This window comes from Nicotiana attenuata, unplaced genomic scaffold (assembly GCF_001879085.1).
Source record: "Nicotiana attenuata strain UT unplaced genomic scaffold, NIATTr2, whole genome shotgun sequence".
In the NCBI taxonomy this organism is placed as follows: domain Eukaryota; kingdom Viridiplantae; phylum Streptophyta; class Magnoliopsida; order Solanales; family Solanaceae; genus Nicotiana; species Nicotiana attenuata.
In genome coordinates this window covers 13,305-29,947 of record NW_017676007.1, presented here as the reverse complement: position 1 = coordinate 29,947, position 16,643 = coordinate 13,305, and the positions used below count along the sequence as shown (strand labels likewise).

The window sequence follows — 16,643 nt, the reverse complement described above, 5'->3', positions numbered from 1 at the left end:
AAGTCCACTCCCGGTCAAACTTCTCAAAAACCTTCAAATTACTAACTTTTCCCAAATGACCCCGAAAGGACCTACGGACCTTCAAATCCACTTCCGGACGCACTCTCAATACCAGAATCACCATACGGAGCTATTCTCAGACTCGGAATCCCAAAAGGACATCGATAACATTGAGATGCACTTCAGCCCAAATTTATAAAATTCTTCCAAAATGCTAACTTCCACAATATGCGCCGAAACGCTCCCGAATAATCCGAAACTCGATCCGAACATACGCCAAGTCCGAAATCATCATACAAACCTGCTAGAACCTTCAAATCCCAATTCCGAGGTCGTTTACTCAAAAATCCAACTTAGTCAAATTCTTCCAACTTAGAGCTTCCGAAATAAGAATTTTCTTTCCAAATCAACTCCGAACTTCCCGAAATTCAATTCCGACCACGCGTAAAAGTCATAATACCTGAAGTGAAACTGTTCATGGCCTCAAACCGCCGAGCGACGCGCTAGAGCTCAAAACAACCGGTCGGGTCGTTGCAGAAACGAAATAGCTTTACAGCATGTTAGGTTAACAAGTTATGAGTGTTGTAGATCTGAATGAAAAGTGATGGTTCAACTATGAAATCTCCACAGACGGTGCCAAACTATATGGCCCAAAAAATAGATTTTGGTTTATACAATTAAATTATTACAAATTCAGGGTTAATCATAGTCAATATCAATATTCAAGGACAGATCTCGCGTTTTATGATAAATATGTTAAAGTGCAACACTAAAGAAGATAACTTTAGATAATAAAGAAGCAGTAAAGACCCAGAAATGTAAATGATAGCAGTAAATGACTTTTGAATAGTAGATGAAATAGAGACAACCTGACAAAGATGAGATTTTCGGATGTCTTTCAATAAAGTCAGAATCTTGTACAGAGAATGTTGATGATATTCTTTACAAAAGGTCCAATCTCGCATTTGATATACATCTCTTCCTATTTATAAAGGCACATGTGCCACAAAACCCTAGATAGTACAACAGAAAGGAATATCCATTAGAATATTCTCTAGGGAATATAAATCCTAAAACTGGTCGTCACTTCGTACCGAAGGTGGATACTCGTTCTCGTCCTCGTCTTCTGTTAAGCCATTTCGACCTTCAGCAACAATTTATCCTCCACATCTGACCTTGACCTTTTGGAGTTAGGTTGACACGTCACAGCCTTCAGAGGCCCTTTTACCATTGACCGGGTAAAACACATAAAATGATGTTTTCGCCTGTACATATACGACTTTTGATGCTTGCCATGGTACAATGTCTCTTACAGCTTTGGGTCTTTCTTTGGTATTTCCTCACACAACCATACATGAGATGGAAGAGAAAAGGTCGAAAACCATACCATAAGACCACTTTGCCAAAAGGCAAGAACTTTTTTATTGTCAGCTGAACTGTTTCTGAAAATATATTACATTCTTGCCTTTTAGGTTGCAGAGGTTCCTAAGTCATTCAGAACGGAAGATAGGTACCTAATTTGCGAAGAGTTACTTTGTCAAATTTAGCAAACTCGTTTTCCACCTATATTACACGTTACGAGATTGAATTTGGGCTGGGTTCGATGTAGTGGAGTGCTGGGAGTTTCTCAAAGTTAATTGAACTTGCTGCTATTGCCAGTTAAAATGAACTGATGGTGTGAAATTTTCTTACGTTGATTGTTAAGAGGCTCCCATTATCAAAAATTATGCTGTAGGCTCGGCCACTTGGGCAGATGGGCACCCCTTCCAAGTGCAATACATCTTGAGTTCTCGCTGTGACTTTTGATGTGACGCCCATAACAGAGGGCAGGCCGCCGAGGACGGATCAAGCGGGACTGGTAGGCTTCTAGGCTGGCAAGCTTCTGAAAAAAGGGTGCACATGTCACCTTAGGCTAATCTCACATCGGAATGGGAGAGAAAAGTATAGAGCTTTTTAAAGTACAACACAAGTTCACATGAAACGTGTTTTTTAGACTCGCTGTGGCATAGCCCAAAAGGCAAATTCATGGAGGCAAAGGCCCAAAGTGGACAATATGTGCCATAGACTTGGGCCATGACAAATATGGTATCAGAGCATGACTCTTTCGGTAAGGTGGTGGGACAAACCTCAGCGAGGACGCCGGGTCCCGGGAGGGTGGAGGTGAATGTGGACCCTAAGTCCCAGGGGTAAATGTGACACCCATGACAGATGGCGAGTCAAGCAGGACTAGCAGGCTTCTAAGCTAGCAAGCTTCTGAGGGAGTACATACGTCACCTTAGGCGAATCCCACAACGGAATGAGGAAAGTGAAGAGCTATATAAGACACAAGTTCACATGGTACGCGCTCTTTTGGGGCTCGATGTGGCGTAGCCCGAAAGACAAATTCACGGGCCTAAACCCAAAGCGAACAATACATGTCATGGACTTGGGTCGTGACATTTGATGTACCCTAAGGGAAAAAAAATGAAGCTCATGATTCAAACGAAAACTACCATGCGTTCATTTCCTCTTGTTCTATTATCTCATGAGTCGAATAACTGATATATTTTGATCTCAATTTAAAAAATCCAGCTGTTTTTACTCTTTACGTAGTACATTACTGCATCACATTCTGCTATCTCAAAAACAAAACCAAACTTTGGATATTATTCGCGTGCTCATTTGGCATCCTTGGACAAGAAATTGTTGTTATTGCTGACTCGAGCATTGCATAAGTCGTCTACAGCATCCCCTCTTTCAAACACTGCAGCAGCCCCCATCCCAGAACCTGCAACATAATGATAACTATACAAATATAAGATTGTATGGATCTAAACATCATATAATTTTTAAGAAAAAGTACCACACCTATGCACATGGAAATCACACCAAAACGGCAGTCTTTGCCACGACGTTTCATCTCATGAAGCAGAGTTGCCACGCAACGAGCACCTGAAAATGGAAGGACGGACGTCTGTAATAAAAGCTGTGTCCTCTCTTCAGAAGACAATTCATGAAATGTCACTTCTACAAATTATTAATGTTTTCAATTGGACGTTTCATCAGAAAAATGGGCCAGGAAAGAATATAAAAGTTTTCAGGCGTTATTGTTAGCTTCCACAATTTCAATATTTTCCTTAAATATACTAAGCATCCTAAGAAATAAAAGTCTAATGTGTCAACATCCAAGATTCAAATACTAATCTAAAATTTGATAGAGTACCTATATATCACAATGGCAGAAAAGTTAAATACCAATTAACATTAAAATGTTATTATCAAATAATTACCTGTAGCACCCAGAGGATGCCCAAGAGCCATTGCCCCTCCATTCACATTAACCTTTTCGTAGTCAAGATTGAGTTTCTTGCGGCAATACACAAACTGGGATGCAAATGCCTGTCGAGGCAACATATAATTGCTGAGACAAAGTTTCTAACAGTTTGATCATGAAGCAGTTCCCATTGATTCGACATATTACCTCGTTTATTTCAAACAGATCAATATTGTCGAGCTCAAGACCAGCAGACTTAACAGCAGCTGGTATCGCAACGGCTGGCCCGATTCCCATTACAGCAGGATCCACGCCAACAGCAGCAAAGCTCCTGCATTTTGAAGAAAATTACAATCTGTACTTACAAACCACGCATTGGAAATGTTGTATGTTAGAGACAACTTAGACTGTTTGGTTATTTGACATAATCCTAGTGAAAAACTCCTGCAGTACATGAGCGAATTTTAAAAAAGGCAACTTTGTTTATCAAGAGAAATTCTGAATCCAAAATCCAAGCTTCACTTGTATACTTCCCATTCACTTAAACATTGTCTCTAAATTCACTTTACATGTGTTGCTAAATCCAAGGCAACTTTCAGTCCGCAATACTGTCATTTATTGCTATTTACCAAATAATGTAGTTTCCAGGAAGTACGTTTGTCACTGTACATTTCACTTAAACATTGTCTCTAATTCAAGAATAACTGTATTTTCGTGCCTTTCAAGAAACATAAGAAACTACATGATAGATGTACAAAGATCCCCTTGGACTCTATGCAGTTCTCTGCCTTAGCAACTGCAACTGATGAGTACTAAAGTGAACATCATCACAAAATATCAGTTTTTGAAAGATAAATCTTGTAAAGTGAAGAGCCAAGAGAGTTTTAGAAATGACAGAAGCGACATTGAATAGGCAAGACACAAGAGACACTTTACACAGGCTAAGAAAGATTCATGGGAACCAAAATTAAGAGCTGAAACTCATAAACTCGCTTGTTATACTCTTGAGTCAAAATAACCTTTTCTGAGGAATATACTCTAAGCTTTCATGTAAAAACTGCCATTCATGGAAAAAGGATATCACTGACCTGAATACGCCAAGAATTGGAAGTCCCTTCTGCATAGCTACACTTCTCTTCATAAGAAGCACTGCAGCCGCACCATCACTGACCTGGCTAGCAGTCCCTAAAAGTTCATGAAAACAGCATTAGATTCAACCTTTTAAGTAGAACAAACAGTTTATGATAGTATAAACTAGTACCTGCAGTTGTGGTTCCGTCGCTTTTGAATGCAGGTTTCAGCTTTGCCAGGTTTGTCAAATTTGTGTCTGGCCGAATGCCATCATCTACAGAAATCACAATGGGCTTCTCCCTTCGAGTTTGTGGGTCCAAGATCTTTCATCGTAAACATTAGTCATAAAAGTCAGAAGTCTATTAGATCACACAGAAGAAAAGTTTGTTCTTAGCAGCATGTCTACCTTTGTCAATACTGGGATAATCTCATCTTTGAACTTTCCAGATGCAGCTGCTGCAGCAGCTCGCTGGTGAGAAATAACCTATAGTAGAAAAATGACGGGATCACAAATCTAGCTGCACTTCCTATAGCAATAGACATTTTAATAGAGCTCAAAAATCTTACAGCAGCCTGGTCTTGTTCTTGCCGTGTCACTCCAAAACGTTGGGCGACATTCTCAGAAGTAATGCCCATAGGAAGAAGGCAGTCACGGGCTTGTGCAAATGCATCTACCTGTTAAAAGATAATCCAGCTTAAAACACTAAACTACAAAAAGAGGTTTCAGGTACAATGATGAAGAATATCTGGGTTTGAGCATACTTTCGGATTAACTTGTTGAACTCCTCCAATATTGTCAACTGTCATTAACTCTAGTCCAGCACCAATGCCTGCAAACACACAAAATTGTTAGAGCTCAGAAGGAAAGCACAAACGTAGCAAGTAGTGTTCTATGTATGTCGACGAACTTGTATACCTATGTCATAGAATCCTGCTTTTATTGATGCAGCTACATCAGCAACGGCCTGGAGGCCAGAAGAACATTGCCTGTTCACAGTTCTGATTGGTACAGTTTCTGCGGAAAAACGATCAAGTTAGATGCTATATATTATGAAAGGGTTGGAGCACGTTAGACTTTGTATCAAAAAGGATCTATTCATTTCCATTAAACCATATTCAATTAAAACCAAATGTGCCAGTCTTAGTTGTGACTATTATGACAACAAAAAAAACATATGTTGCTTGGCGTTCTTCCTTATAGATCAGCAATCTTATAGATCAACGAGAAAGGAAGGGAAGAAAAGAAATACCTGGGAAACCTGCATAAAATGCAGCCATCCTGCACTCCATTGCTCTTAGTGAGCCTGGTGCCAAAACAGTACCAACAACAATATCTCCTACCTCATTCGGACTCAGGTTGGTTTTCTCTACTACAGCCTGCAGTATAAGATTTGCACTCATAAAAATCCTCAATGGAGAAAATAAAAATCAGAGGGCAAAGAATGTGTGACCGCCATAAAAATTACTACATTGTTTTTTTTTTTTCTTTTCTTTTTTCAAGTAACAGTGGTGCCTGGACCAGGCTTCATGTATCTCGACTATTTCACCGAGTATCTACTATCTCTGACTAGTATAGATATCAGGTAACTCTGTCCACCATAAGTGGTTATGATAGGCTATAATTGTGTATTTTAGTCGCTTATTACACTCAAATTTACTGCACTTTAATTGAGTTTGAGCTTTAATCGCTAGTGTCTTGCACTAATTGTGTGTTTTATGCCTTGTAGGAGTGATTCCGAGCTATGTAGATGTTATGGAATGAATTCAAGTGATTTGGATCTTTGAAGTCTGAGTAAAAGCTCAAGGAATTAAACCGGGGTCGTGTTCGGGGTCAACGGATGATAGTTAGAACAAACGAAGAATCGAGTAGGCATATGGCGCACTGTCTAGTAAAATGCACATAACTTTTTGCTCAGAACTTCATTTGGGTTCCACAATATATGGTTGGAAATCTAACTCAAAGGGCTACAACTTTCATGTTTTACGTTTTTCCAAATTCCAAACGGAACAGGGTGAAAAACGCGGTCGAAACCGCGATCGCGGACCTGGTCGCGGACTGAGGCAGTGCACTTGTTAATATGCGCGGTCACTAGCGCGCCCGCGCTAGTCCAGGCCTGGAAACTTGTCCTTTTTCACATTGGAGAAGGTATAATTGTTTGGGCCCAACCCTACTTGGTATATATACATGGAAAAACGGTATTTTGAGAGGTTGGGCATATTTTTTACACAGATTCAACCTAAAGAGGCAGAGACACAATAGCAGCAAGGCGGGAAATTATTCTACGAGTTTTTCCTTCCTCTTCCTAGTTTTCATTGTTGGTTATGACCTTTAGTATTGTAGTTTTACATACTATTATGAATAGTTAATTTGTTATCTAGGGTTTTGATGGAACCTTTTGTAGGATAAATTCTTGTTATGTTTTTATATAATTGAGCCGTAGTATTTTCTCTATTTGTTCAACTATATTATTCTTGTGGTTGATTGAAGGGCCCTCAATAGTTGTGCCTATTTAGTATGTATTACTCGGGAGAGAGTGCATATTTAGGTAGTTGTTGAACAACATCACTCCCGACGTATGTGAGGAATCAATAACCAAGGGTTTAAAGATGGGATTTGGGATAACGAAACCTTGGGTGCGATCTAAGTGAGTTGTAATTAAAGCCAGCTAGCGTAACTCGGGAGAGTATGTCTAGTAAATTGTTGTAATTACTCGGGAGAGAATTACAACACGCAGAGCGCTCATGATCGGTAGAGAATACTTAGGCGAATTATTTAAGACATAGCGGGAAGGATTACGACAATTGGGGAACTCATAACTCTAGACCCCCTTAAACTTGTCTCCAATCCGTATCCTTGTTAATTCATAGTTTTACTCTGCTTTCTAGTATTTGTTAGTTAATTAGATAAAAATAAACATTATAATCTTTATAATTAGGAAATTGTTTGGACTTGTGTTTCTTAGCGATATTGAACAACTGTAGCTAAGCCTTAGTTCTATGTGTGATTCGACTCCGGACTTTTAGACCAGATTATATTTGCAGCGACCGCTTAGTCCTTTTTATAAGGCATAGTTGGACGTGATCAAGTGGCTTAGGTAGATGGGAAGAAATTCCCTAGTATTTTGTTAATTACGTTTTCTCTTCTTCTGTATTTCATTCATTTTATTGATTGTTTAGGATATAAGTGCCCAATTCCAGCAAAGGTTAATCAAACATTCAAGAGTGTGGAAGCTGATATATACACAAACGATATACCTTCAGAACTGGAGCAAGTAAATCATCTGCTAGGGTGTCTTTGAAACCTCCACGTTTCGCTTTACAAATAGCAGTACGGTAAGCTCTGCAAAAAATCAAATTACCAACCATTTAGTAGAGGAAGTCAAACAGTTATAAGAAATCTTGATGATCTAATTAAGTAGGACAACTTACGCAACAATGACAACATCATCACCGAAAGCAGCCGTCCTTTGATATGCAGCACTGTCACCAGCTAAACAAATTGATGGCTGTCCAGAAGGAGAAAAAAAACAAAGATTGACCACATTGAGGAGAAACAAAAACAATAAAAATAATCATCAACACATTTTAGCTGCCACACTGTGAAGCTAAAGTCTCTCAATTTCTTTTTCATAACCGTAGTATCCGGGTCAGCTTGCTCGTAAAGTCTCTATCAACATAGGCTCTTTGAGCTATTTTGGCAACTACACAAATTTTAACTCTTAAGGTTTTTGACAAATTTGAAGATCGCGTTGTATTGAAGATATAATTAAATAAAGAATAGTGTGTTGTCTCTAACAGTTTAATCTTTTAGATGAGATGGTAACACGCATCAACAAGGTATCAACATAGCAAAGAGGGTTCAAATCTCACCCTACTCAAAAAGCAAAAAATATATTCAAGTGTTTGGCTGTTAAAAAAAAATTATTAAGTTGTGTTCCTTCATATGTGCCTCCAATGGATATTGCAACAACAACCATATGGTATAGTAGACTTTCAGCAAAAGTACCATAGTCGTTAAAATGCTTACAAAGTAAAAAATATAAACTTTAAACAAAAATATCTAAAATTATTAAATAAGATTAAGGCCTCCTATTACTGTATGTCTTTAGGCCTCCAACACCATTGAGCCGTCTCTACTAGGGCTCGAACCCGAGACCACAGGTTAAGAATAAAGTAATAGTTATGGCTCCACCACAAACTCTTGTTGGTAGCTCTTTTACATCTTACCATGAATAAAACCACCAAAAAAGACATTCATATTTTCAAAGTTCTTTATTCCTTATTTTTCCAATTTGTCGAAAGAAAAAACACGAATTATAGAAATTAACGACAAGAACAACTGAGTCTCAAACTCAGTCAAGTTGAGATTAACTATATGAATCTTCACCGTCCGTGGCTCTTATTTAAGTCCATCTCAGTCCAATAACAATTCTGTAGGAATTATAGAAATGAGAAAGAAATAAAAAAAAAAAAACTTACAGTGAGAGAAGAAGACTGATCATGAGTGTGATGAGAAGAAGAACGAATGGGCTGAAGGTGCTCCAGTAGAACTCTCTGCCTTTCAATAGCTTTTTCCATTTTTCTTTCTTCCTTTACAGAGAAATGGAAAAGGGGTGTTATGGCTAGTGGATTACTCCCATCATATATATAGATTGAGTAGTACTACTACCAAATTATTTGTTAAAGAGGACCAAGAAATAGACCTGCACGAAATTTAGTGGAAAATGTGGGGTAATTGGTGGTAGTATAATGCACATGTGAACAGAAAGTTCAAAGAAAATAATAGCTGCTTTCCCATACTTCTTTCAACGTTTTTCAGATGTATTCAATAACTAGAAATGCCACGGAAAGTTCAAAGAAAAATATTTTTAAAACTTATTTGGTTATAAAATTTAAGAAAAAAAAATACTTTTAAAATTTGTAATTTTAAATATAAAAATTCAAAATTTGTGATTTTAAACGTGATATAATATTTATGTCAATATAAAAGCTTCTTATTAAAAACTATAAAATGTATTAATTTTTCAAACTGATTAATAAGAAAATAGTGTCAAGCAAGGAAATTTCCAAAATACTTATTAGAGTAGTTAGTAAATTGCCAAAACAAAACATTATAAGTTCCCACTTGACCATATTGTTACAGTCCATATTACACACAGTTGATGCTCGAGTAAACAATTTATTTACTATTTTTTCCTTTCCTGTTAGTCATTAATTAGTTCTTGACTGTATTTATTTTTAGTTGATTGTTTAAGTTTTTGCTCCACTTGGTTGTTAAAAGATTCCTACTAGATTCTTTTTAGCGTTGACTCCAGTCTATATGTACACATTTTGAAAGAATAAGGATTTGAATATGTCAGACTTGAGAATTTTGAATGAATAAACCAAACACAAAGAAAGAAACAAAAAAAAATACTTAATTAAAATGTAAAAGGTGGAACAAAGACATGTTCATCCCCATGGGTGGACCCAGTTCTAGAAAAAGGAAAAAAAACAAGACAGACATGAAATTTAAACCTCCGAGCTCAACTTCATAAAAAAAGTAAGAAAGGAAAAAACAACAGGTAGATAATATGATTTGAAATTCTAACTTTGCTGGTAAAGGTGCTTCTAATGATTATTGCATCATAGAATTCTTTGAGATTGGATGGACACATATATATTTAATTAACTTTGAAGAAATATAGCATAATAATACGTCAATTAGGAAGGGGGCATGGATTCACGTGAACACATATCCATACCTATAGATACGCATGTGTTAGTAATAGTGGTGGTGGTTAACTGTAGGGATAGCTATTATGGTGGGCGTGATTGGCGGTAATGGTTGATAATAGTGATAGTCGTGATGTTATAAATGTTAACAGTGATGGTGGTAGTTGGTAATAGTGATTGTGATGGTGGTGGTGATTGACAGTAGTAATAGTTGTGGTGATGCAGGTGATTGGCAGTCGCGATAGCAATGATTGTCATGGTGAAGGTGGTAGATAGTAGTGATTGTCGTGGCAATTGCTGGTCGTTGTCGGTAATAATGATGGTGTCCGTTGCTAACAATTGTAATTGTTATAGTAGTAGTTTGTGGTGGTTTGAATCATTCTCTCAAAAAGTATGTAACTATATAGCTTCTTAAGAATATTAGATTACATTTAAGATGTGAATGATTCAGATTTATTAATTGGTTTAATCATTTAAGAAAATACACTTAATAGTCTAAGGTAAGAGTCATTCGGATTCATGCCTTACAAATAAATGGGACTAATGTAATTTAACATTTGATAATAGATTATTTACCATTTTTACCAAGTTTTCCATTCAAGCTTATACTATAATAGAATTTTTTTTTTCTAATTACTTTATAAGTAATTATTTATAAAAAGAATTTACAACGTTAATGTATGGAATTTATATATTTTTTTCTCTGTGGTTTTAATTTACCTCTATGTTACTCGTACGATTGAAAGACGAATTATATTGTTTTGCACCGTATTTTATAATTCATAAGAAATTATTTGATATCTAATTCCACTCGTTTCCATACAATTTTTCACTATTCTTTCATGAAGAAAATATCAATACAATAAATTGTCAATGTGTAAGACTATATATCCTCTCGTTACATATAAAACTTTTAATTTTCAATTTTTCTTCTCTTAATATCGATGTAAACTATGGCTGTCCAACGGGACAGGACGGCCCATCCCGTCCCGGTCCCAGCCCACTTAGTTCTAAATGGGATGGGGCCATGTTAAACGGTACACGGGATGGGACGGGTTCCATTTCATGAATTTTATTTTTATTTTTATTTTTGAAATAGAGCCGTTGGGCACGCTTAATTATATTTTGACCCTATTTTTTTACTATAAACACCCCATCCTTCTTCAATTTTCCCACAATAATCAATTATTCTCTCTCAAATCTTCTTGCGCCCCCTTTTTTCCCTCCTCACAGAGAACGTCCGGGTTTTGACATTTCATGGGGGATCGACTCGTTTCCTTTTGGGAATTGGGTATTTGAAGAGTCGCCACCTAACGAATTATGGTGCGTTAGGGCACCTTGAGCAATTAACTCATGGACTAGTTTGCATTACCAGAGATTTAGGGTAAGGGCTCGAAATAACCTTGAGGGGAAGGTGTTAGGCACCCCTTTCGGTCCACAACGGTGGGTCCCGGCCGAACTTATATGAATCAGTCATTTTGAACAAGTAAACAGTTTGACCACGTACTTGCAAGTAAGGGCATGTTTTGACATTCTAAGCACATGTGTGATTCAAGTAATGAAACAAGGGGAAAAAGTTTGAACAAGTTGCACATATATGAAGAAAAGTAAATTCATTTAAACAATGGGAGTTGGAAAAAGGGTCCTAGGTTGGTTAGCCTACAGGATCATACCCACACAATACCCGATAATCACTCACGTGGCATTAGCGCGTATTCATCATATCCTCCCAAGAGAAATTCAGGGAGACAATCGCATGTAAAATCAGTAAGTCCTCATTAGGATAAGAAAATCACGAGACATTTAAATGGCTAAAGAGAAATCACAAGAACCAAGGCAAGAACACAGTCAGTACACCAGTACTCAGAAACCAAACGAAGAATGTCAAAAATTAGGGTTTTTAGTATAAACAAGTTATGGTTGTAGCAAACTTACGAAATCAGTCAAAACATATAAGGAGCGGAAAATCAAACACTAAAAAATTACCAAATGTTTTGGAAAAAGAAATTTCAAGAAACTCTAGTTTAGAGAAAGATGAAAAATCACTCGAAAATCATACGATTCTTGTAAAGAATCACAAGGTCATTGTAAAACTCATATGAAATAAGTCCAAATCGTCTCAGATCTGTACAGATCTAAGAGGTCCAGAAGAAAAAATTAGGGTTTCGAGGAGAACAACACAGAGGTGAAGAAACATACTTAGAAACCCATGGATCATAGTCGATGTAGGACGATCTTATTTGGAATCACACTGGAACAGCCTGAAACAGCGAGAAAGGGGCCATAGATGCAAGCCAACTAACCCTAGTCCCTTGAGGACCCTGGAGATGGCAATACCAACATGAGAGAGGTTACTAGAGGCTTGGAGGGTGGTGAGAAACCACCATAGATAGCCATAGATGAGTGACGGTGAGGTCCGATTAGGGCTAGACTTGAGAGCATTTGAGAGAGGAGAGGGATTTTAGGGCGGCGGATGGTGGGAAATGAAAGGGTTTGGGGGGGTCGTTTAGGACTAAAAAAAGGAAGGGGTTGTTTGTGGCCGTTGATATCTATGATCAACGGCCGAGATTGAAAGAGTTTTGGGGCCGGATCGGGTATTAGGGTTTGGGCTGGGTAAATTTAAATTGAAATTGGGCTGGTATTAGGTTGAAATAGGACTAAAATTGAAATAAAATAGGCCAGATTTTAAATAGCCACTTTTAATAACTACATAATTTATAAAAACAATAAATGAGTTCCAAAGAATATTTTCGTGTACTAAAAATGATCTAAAATAGTTATTTAACATTTTAAAAATATAAAAGACCATTTTATGCATCAATAATGTAGTTATGCATTAGTATGGGCTATTATTGCAAAGATATGCAATTTAGCCTAAAAATATAAATATAATTGTAAAAAATGCACTAAAATATTTAAACACTATGTTGGAATAAATAAAGAATTTAGATGACATCACAAAAGTAATTTGAAGGATAATTATTGGATATTTATATATATAAAAAGAGAAGAAATAAATTGATTTGGAGCTTTTAAAATTATAGAAAAATTATAAAAATATTTATGCATGCTTATAACTGCATATGTAATACTTTTGAAAGCATATATATATATATATGCTAAAAAATATGTGAGGGAAAAATTGGGTATCAACAGCTGCCCCTCTTTACCCGGGAAGGATGAAAGTATTTTCGGGTAAAGAAATGATGGCTAATTTTGACCGAACAGGATGTCTTGAAAGATAGGGGCCGGGCTCCGGTCTTTAAGCTTCCTACATATCCCTGGTTTTACGGGAATCAGGCCATGTGTAGTTCTGGATTCATTAGAGAAATATACCGATGAAGTCATTGCAAGGACGGACACGAGATGCAAGAGCGGCTATGGTGAATGATTAAGCTTGAGATAGTTTGAAGGAACTGGAGCGAGGTCGCTCCTGCTAGGATAGCGGTTGTTTGCTGGTCACCTGCAGATGAAGAGATGCTACAGACATAGATGTGTGCGGAAATTTAAACATGATGCAGGTTCCCTTTGGACCATGAAAGTTATCTTTGGACGGTTAAGGATGACGTCCTCGGACCATGATGTCCTGGGCCATGAATTGTTTGGTAAGGGATTCGCAGGCCATGAAATGGTGTTCTCGGGCCATGCAGATGGTGCCTCCGAACCATGACGCCTTTGAATAATGATATGCAAATTTGAGGGATCCTCAGGCCATGGCTTGGTGTCTTCCGGCTATGAGGATGATGTCTTTAGACTATGACGCCTTTGGACAGATTGGCGATATTTCAGCCCATGAGATGCAATAAAATGATTTTAACAAGATAAGGCTTAGTCTTGTGAAATGAAGGGCAGAGCTTAGCCCGATAGAAGAGCAAATAGATAGTACCGGAGTAGAGCAACATTCATGCAAGGAGGGACAATGCTCAGTCCCATGCAAATAGAAGGCAGTGCTTAGCCTTATGCAAATACGGAGGCAGGGATTAGCCTCGTGCAGATATGGAGGCAGGGATTAGCCTCATGCAGACAGGGAGGCAAGGATTAGCCTCATGCAAACAGGGAGGCAAGGATTAGCCTCAGGCGAATGGGGAGGCAAGGATTAGCCTCATGCAGGTAGGGAGGCAAGGATTAGCCTCATGCAGGTATGGAGGCAGGGATTAGCCTCATGTAAGATAGGGAGGCAGGGATTAGCCTCATGCAATATAGGGAGGCAGGGATTAGCCTCATGCAAGATATGGAGGCAAGGATTAGCCTTATGCAGGTAGGGAGGCAAGGATTAGCCTCATGCAAGATTGGAGGCAGAGATTAGCCTCATGCAAGATAGGGAGGCAGGGATTAGCCTCATGCAAGATATGGAGGCAGGGATTAGCCTCATGCAGATAGGGAGGCAGGGATTAGCCTCATCCAAATCAGGGAGGAAAGGATTAGCCTCATGCAATTAGGGAGGAAGGGATTAGCCTCATGCAAGTAGGGAGGCAGGGATTAGCCTCGTGCAAATCAGGGAGGCAAGGATTAGCCTCATGCAATTAGGGAGGCAAGGATTAGCCTCATGCAAGCATGCGGGACAGGGCTTAGTCCCATGCAAAGAGCGAGTAGCAAATAAGAGTAGGATATGTCTTAGCTGGAGATATATTCGGTGTCTGATGGTCCGATTGATAGTGATCTTGTTACTTGTACATTTTTGCGGATGTTACCGTTGCGTCCGATGTGCCTGCGCTCAAAGAAAAATTGTAAGTTTTGTGATGGGGAGGTTGGTTCGTGCTTCTGTCCGCTGGCCTTGCTTTGCTCCGTTCTGGAGGCCTTTCGAGTTTTCCTGGGTAACCTAACTGTTACGGAAATAGAGTTTTCGAAAATATACAATTATTGATAAAAATAGAGTTATTTGGAAACGTATTGAAATATCAAGTAATTTAGATGAACTAGGGACTGTGACACATTTCAGAGACACTGCAGCTTCCTTATGTTAGAATTTTGAGGGTCCTCCTCAAAATTCTGCCCCAGTTTGGTAGATGATCCTTCGGCCGCTTGCGAGTAACGAGTCTTGTTGAACCTTCTTTAGAATTTTGAGAATCCTTCTCAAAATTCTGCCCCAGTTTCTTAACCGATTTCTGATCGTCTGGCATATGCTAGCATTGGCTGGACTTGCTCCGGAATTTTGAGGGTCCTCCTCAAGATTCTGCCCCAGTTTCGGATCTTGGGGGGAAATGGAAATTTTATTATGATATGACCGAACCCATAAGGCTGCCTATGTTTCCCCTCTTAAATGGGAATCAGGTCAAGCATAGTTCAATTACATTAGATGAGTAAATATAAATAGTCTAAGCATAATATCTTTTGACTGCGTCTGAATTGATTGGTTTTGGCCAAATTTCTCCATCTATTTCTGCAAGTATGAGTGCACCTCCGGTCAGCACCTTTTGAACCATGTAAGGACCTTGCCAGTTAGGAGAGAATTTCCCTTTGTCTTCATCTTGATGTGGGAAGATCTTCTTCAACACCAACTGCCCTGGTGCAAATTGTCTTGGTTTGACCCTTTTGTTGAAAGCTCTGGACATTCTGTTCTGATAAAGCTGACCGTGGCATACTGCATTCATCCTTTTCCCGTCTATAAGGGCCAATTGTTCGTAGCGGCTCCTTATCCATTCTGCGTCGCTGAGTTCGGCTTCCTGTATGATTCTCAAGGAAGGAATCTCTACCTCGGCCGGGATGACAGCTTCGGTACCATAAACCAGCATGTAGGGAGTTGTCCCGGTTGATGTGCGAACCGTGGTGCGGTATCCCAACAGAGCAAAAGGTAGCTTCTCGTGCCATTGTTTGTGGTTTTCTACCATCTTCCTTAGTATCTTTTTGATGTTTTTGTTGGCGGCTTTCACGACTCCATTCATCTGAGGTCTATAGGCTGTAGAATTCTTATGCTTGATTTTGAAAGTTTTGCACATGGCTTTCATCAGGTCACTATTGAGGTTGGCGGCATTATCAGTGACAATGGACTCGGGAACTCCGAATCGGCAAACAATACGGTCTTTGACAAAATCTGTGTCGCGCCCCCTTTTTCTCGCGAAATCAGGTTTATGACATTTGGAGGGACAACTCATTCATTTTGGGAACTGGGTTTGCATTTGAAGAGTCGCCATCTAATGATTAGGGTACATTAGGACACCAAAAGAGTTTGATTTGAATAACCAGAGATAGGGTAAGGGCTTGAAATTATTCTAAGGGGAAGGTGTTAGGCACCCCTCAGAATCCAATAGTGTGGTTCCCGGCCAGACAATTATTGTGAATTTGGATGCAATTAACATATACGCAGATAAGGCTCAAATAAGAGGGGATTTCAACATATAATGATTTGAAAGTAGACAAAGCATAGAAGAATAATTAAAAAAGCTGATTTTGAATAAGGAAATACAATGCTAAAAGAAAAGAAATGAAGAATAAAGGAAGGGGGTCCTAGGTTTATTAAAAATATGGATCACCCCACACAATGTCCGGTAATCACTCCTCAATGAGGGGCTACAAGTGACATTATCGCGTAGTCATCATAGCCATATCTACCCTTCCCACCCCGTTAAGGTATTTAAAGCGCGGGTTGGTCTCGATTACTTATTGC

General features: G+C 38.6%; 1 protein-coding gene across 2 annotated transcripts; it reads right to left on the bottom strand.

The window, feature by feature from the left end:
• Positions 1-2,476: 2,476 nt before the first annotated feature.
• Positions 2,477-9,074, bottom strand: LOC109220668 (3-ketoacyl-CoA thiolase 2, peroxisomal-like). 2 transcript variants are annotated; one of them, XM_019385128.1, is made up of 14 exons: positions 8,804-9,074; positions 7,754-7,830; positions 7,580-7,664; positions 5,575-5,701; positions 5,241-5,339; positions 5,087-5,154; positions 4,892-4,999; positions 4,731-4,808; positions 4,515-4,647; positions 4,342-4,438; positions 3,461-3,584; positions 3,270-3,378; positions 2,848-2,931; positions 2,477-2,784 (listed from the first exon to the last, which is right to left on the bottom strand). In XM_019385128.1, exons 1-14 carry the CDS (start codon positions 8,900-8,902, stop codon positions 2,720-2,722), a joined length of 1,353 nt encoding a protein of 450 aa, XP_019240673.1. In that variant the 5' UTR covers positions 8,903-9,074; the 3' UTR covers positions 2,477-2,719. The 2 variants fall into 2 exon arrangements, with proteins under 2 accessions (XP_019240673.1, XP_019240672.1); XM_019385127.1 differs by having other exon boundaries at positions 2,477-2,767.
• Positions 9,075-16,643: the final 7,569 nt, after the last annotated feature.

What these genes read in the sequence shown, in the direction of transcription:
- LOC109220668 (XM_019385127.1), bottom strand. Translation starts at nt 8,902, where the DNA reads ATGGAAAAAGCTATTGAAAGGCAGAGAGTTCTACTGGAGCACCTTCAG. An exon ending in TTATCCCAGTATTGACAAAG is followed by an intron (nt 4,648 to 4,730) that starts GTAGACATGCTG and finishes TTACGATGAAAG; the next exon opens with ATCTTGGACCCACAAACTCG. An exon ending in CGACGGAACCACAACTGCAG is followed by an intron (nt 4,439 to 4,514) that starts GTACTAGTTTAT and finishes ATGAACTTTTAG; the next exon opens with GGACTGCTAGCCAGGTCAGT.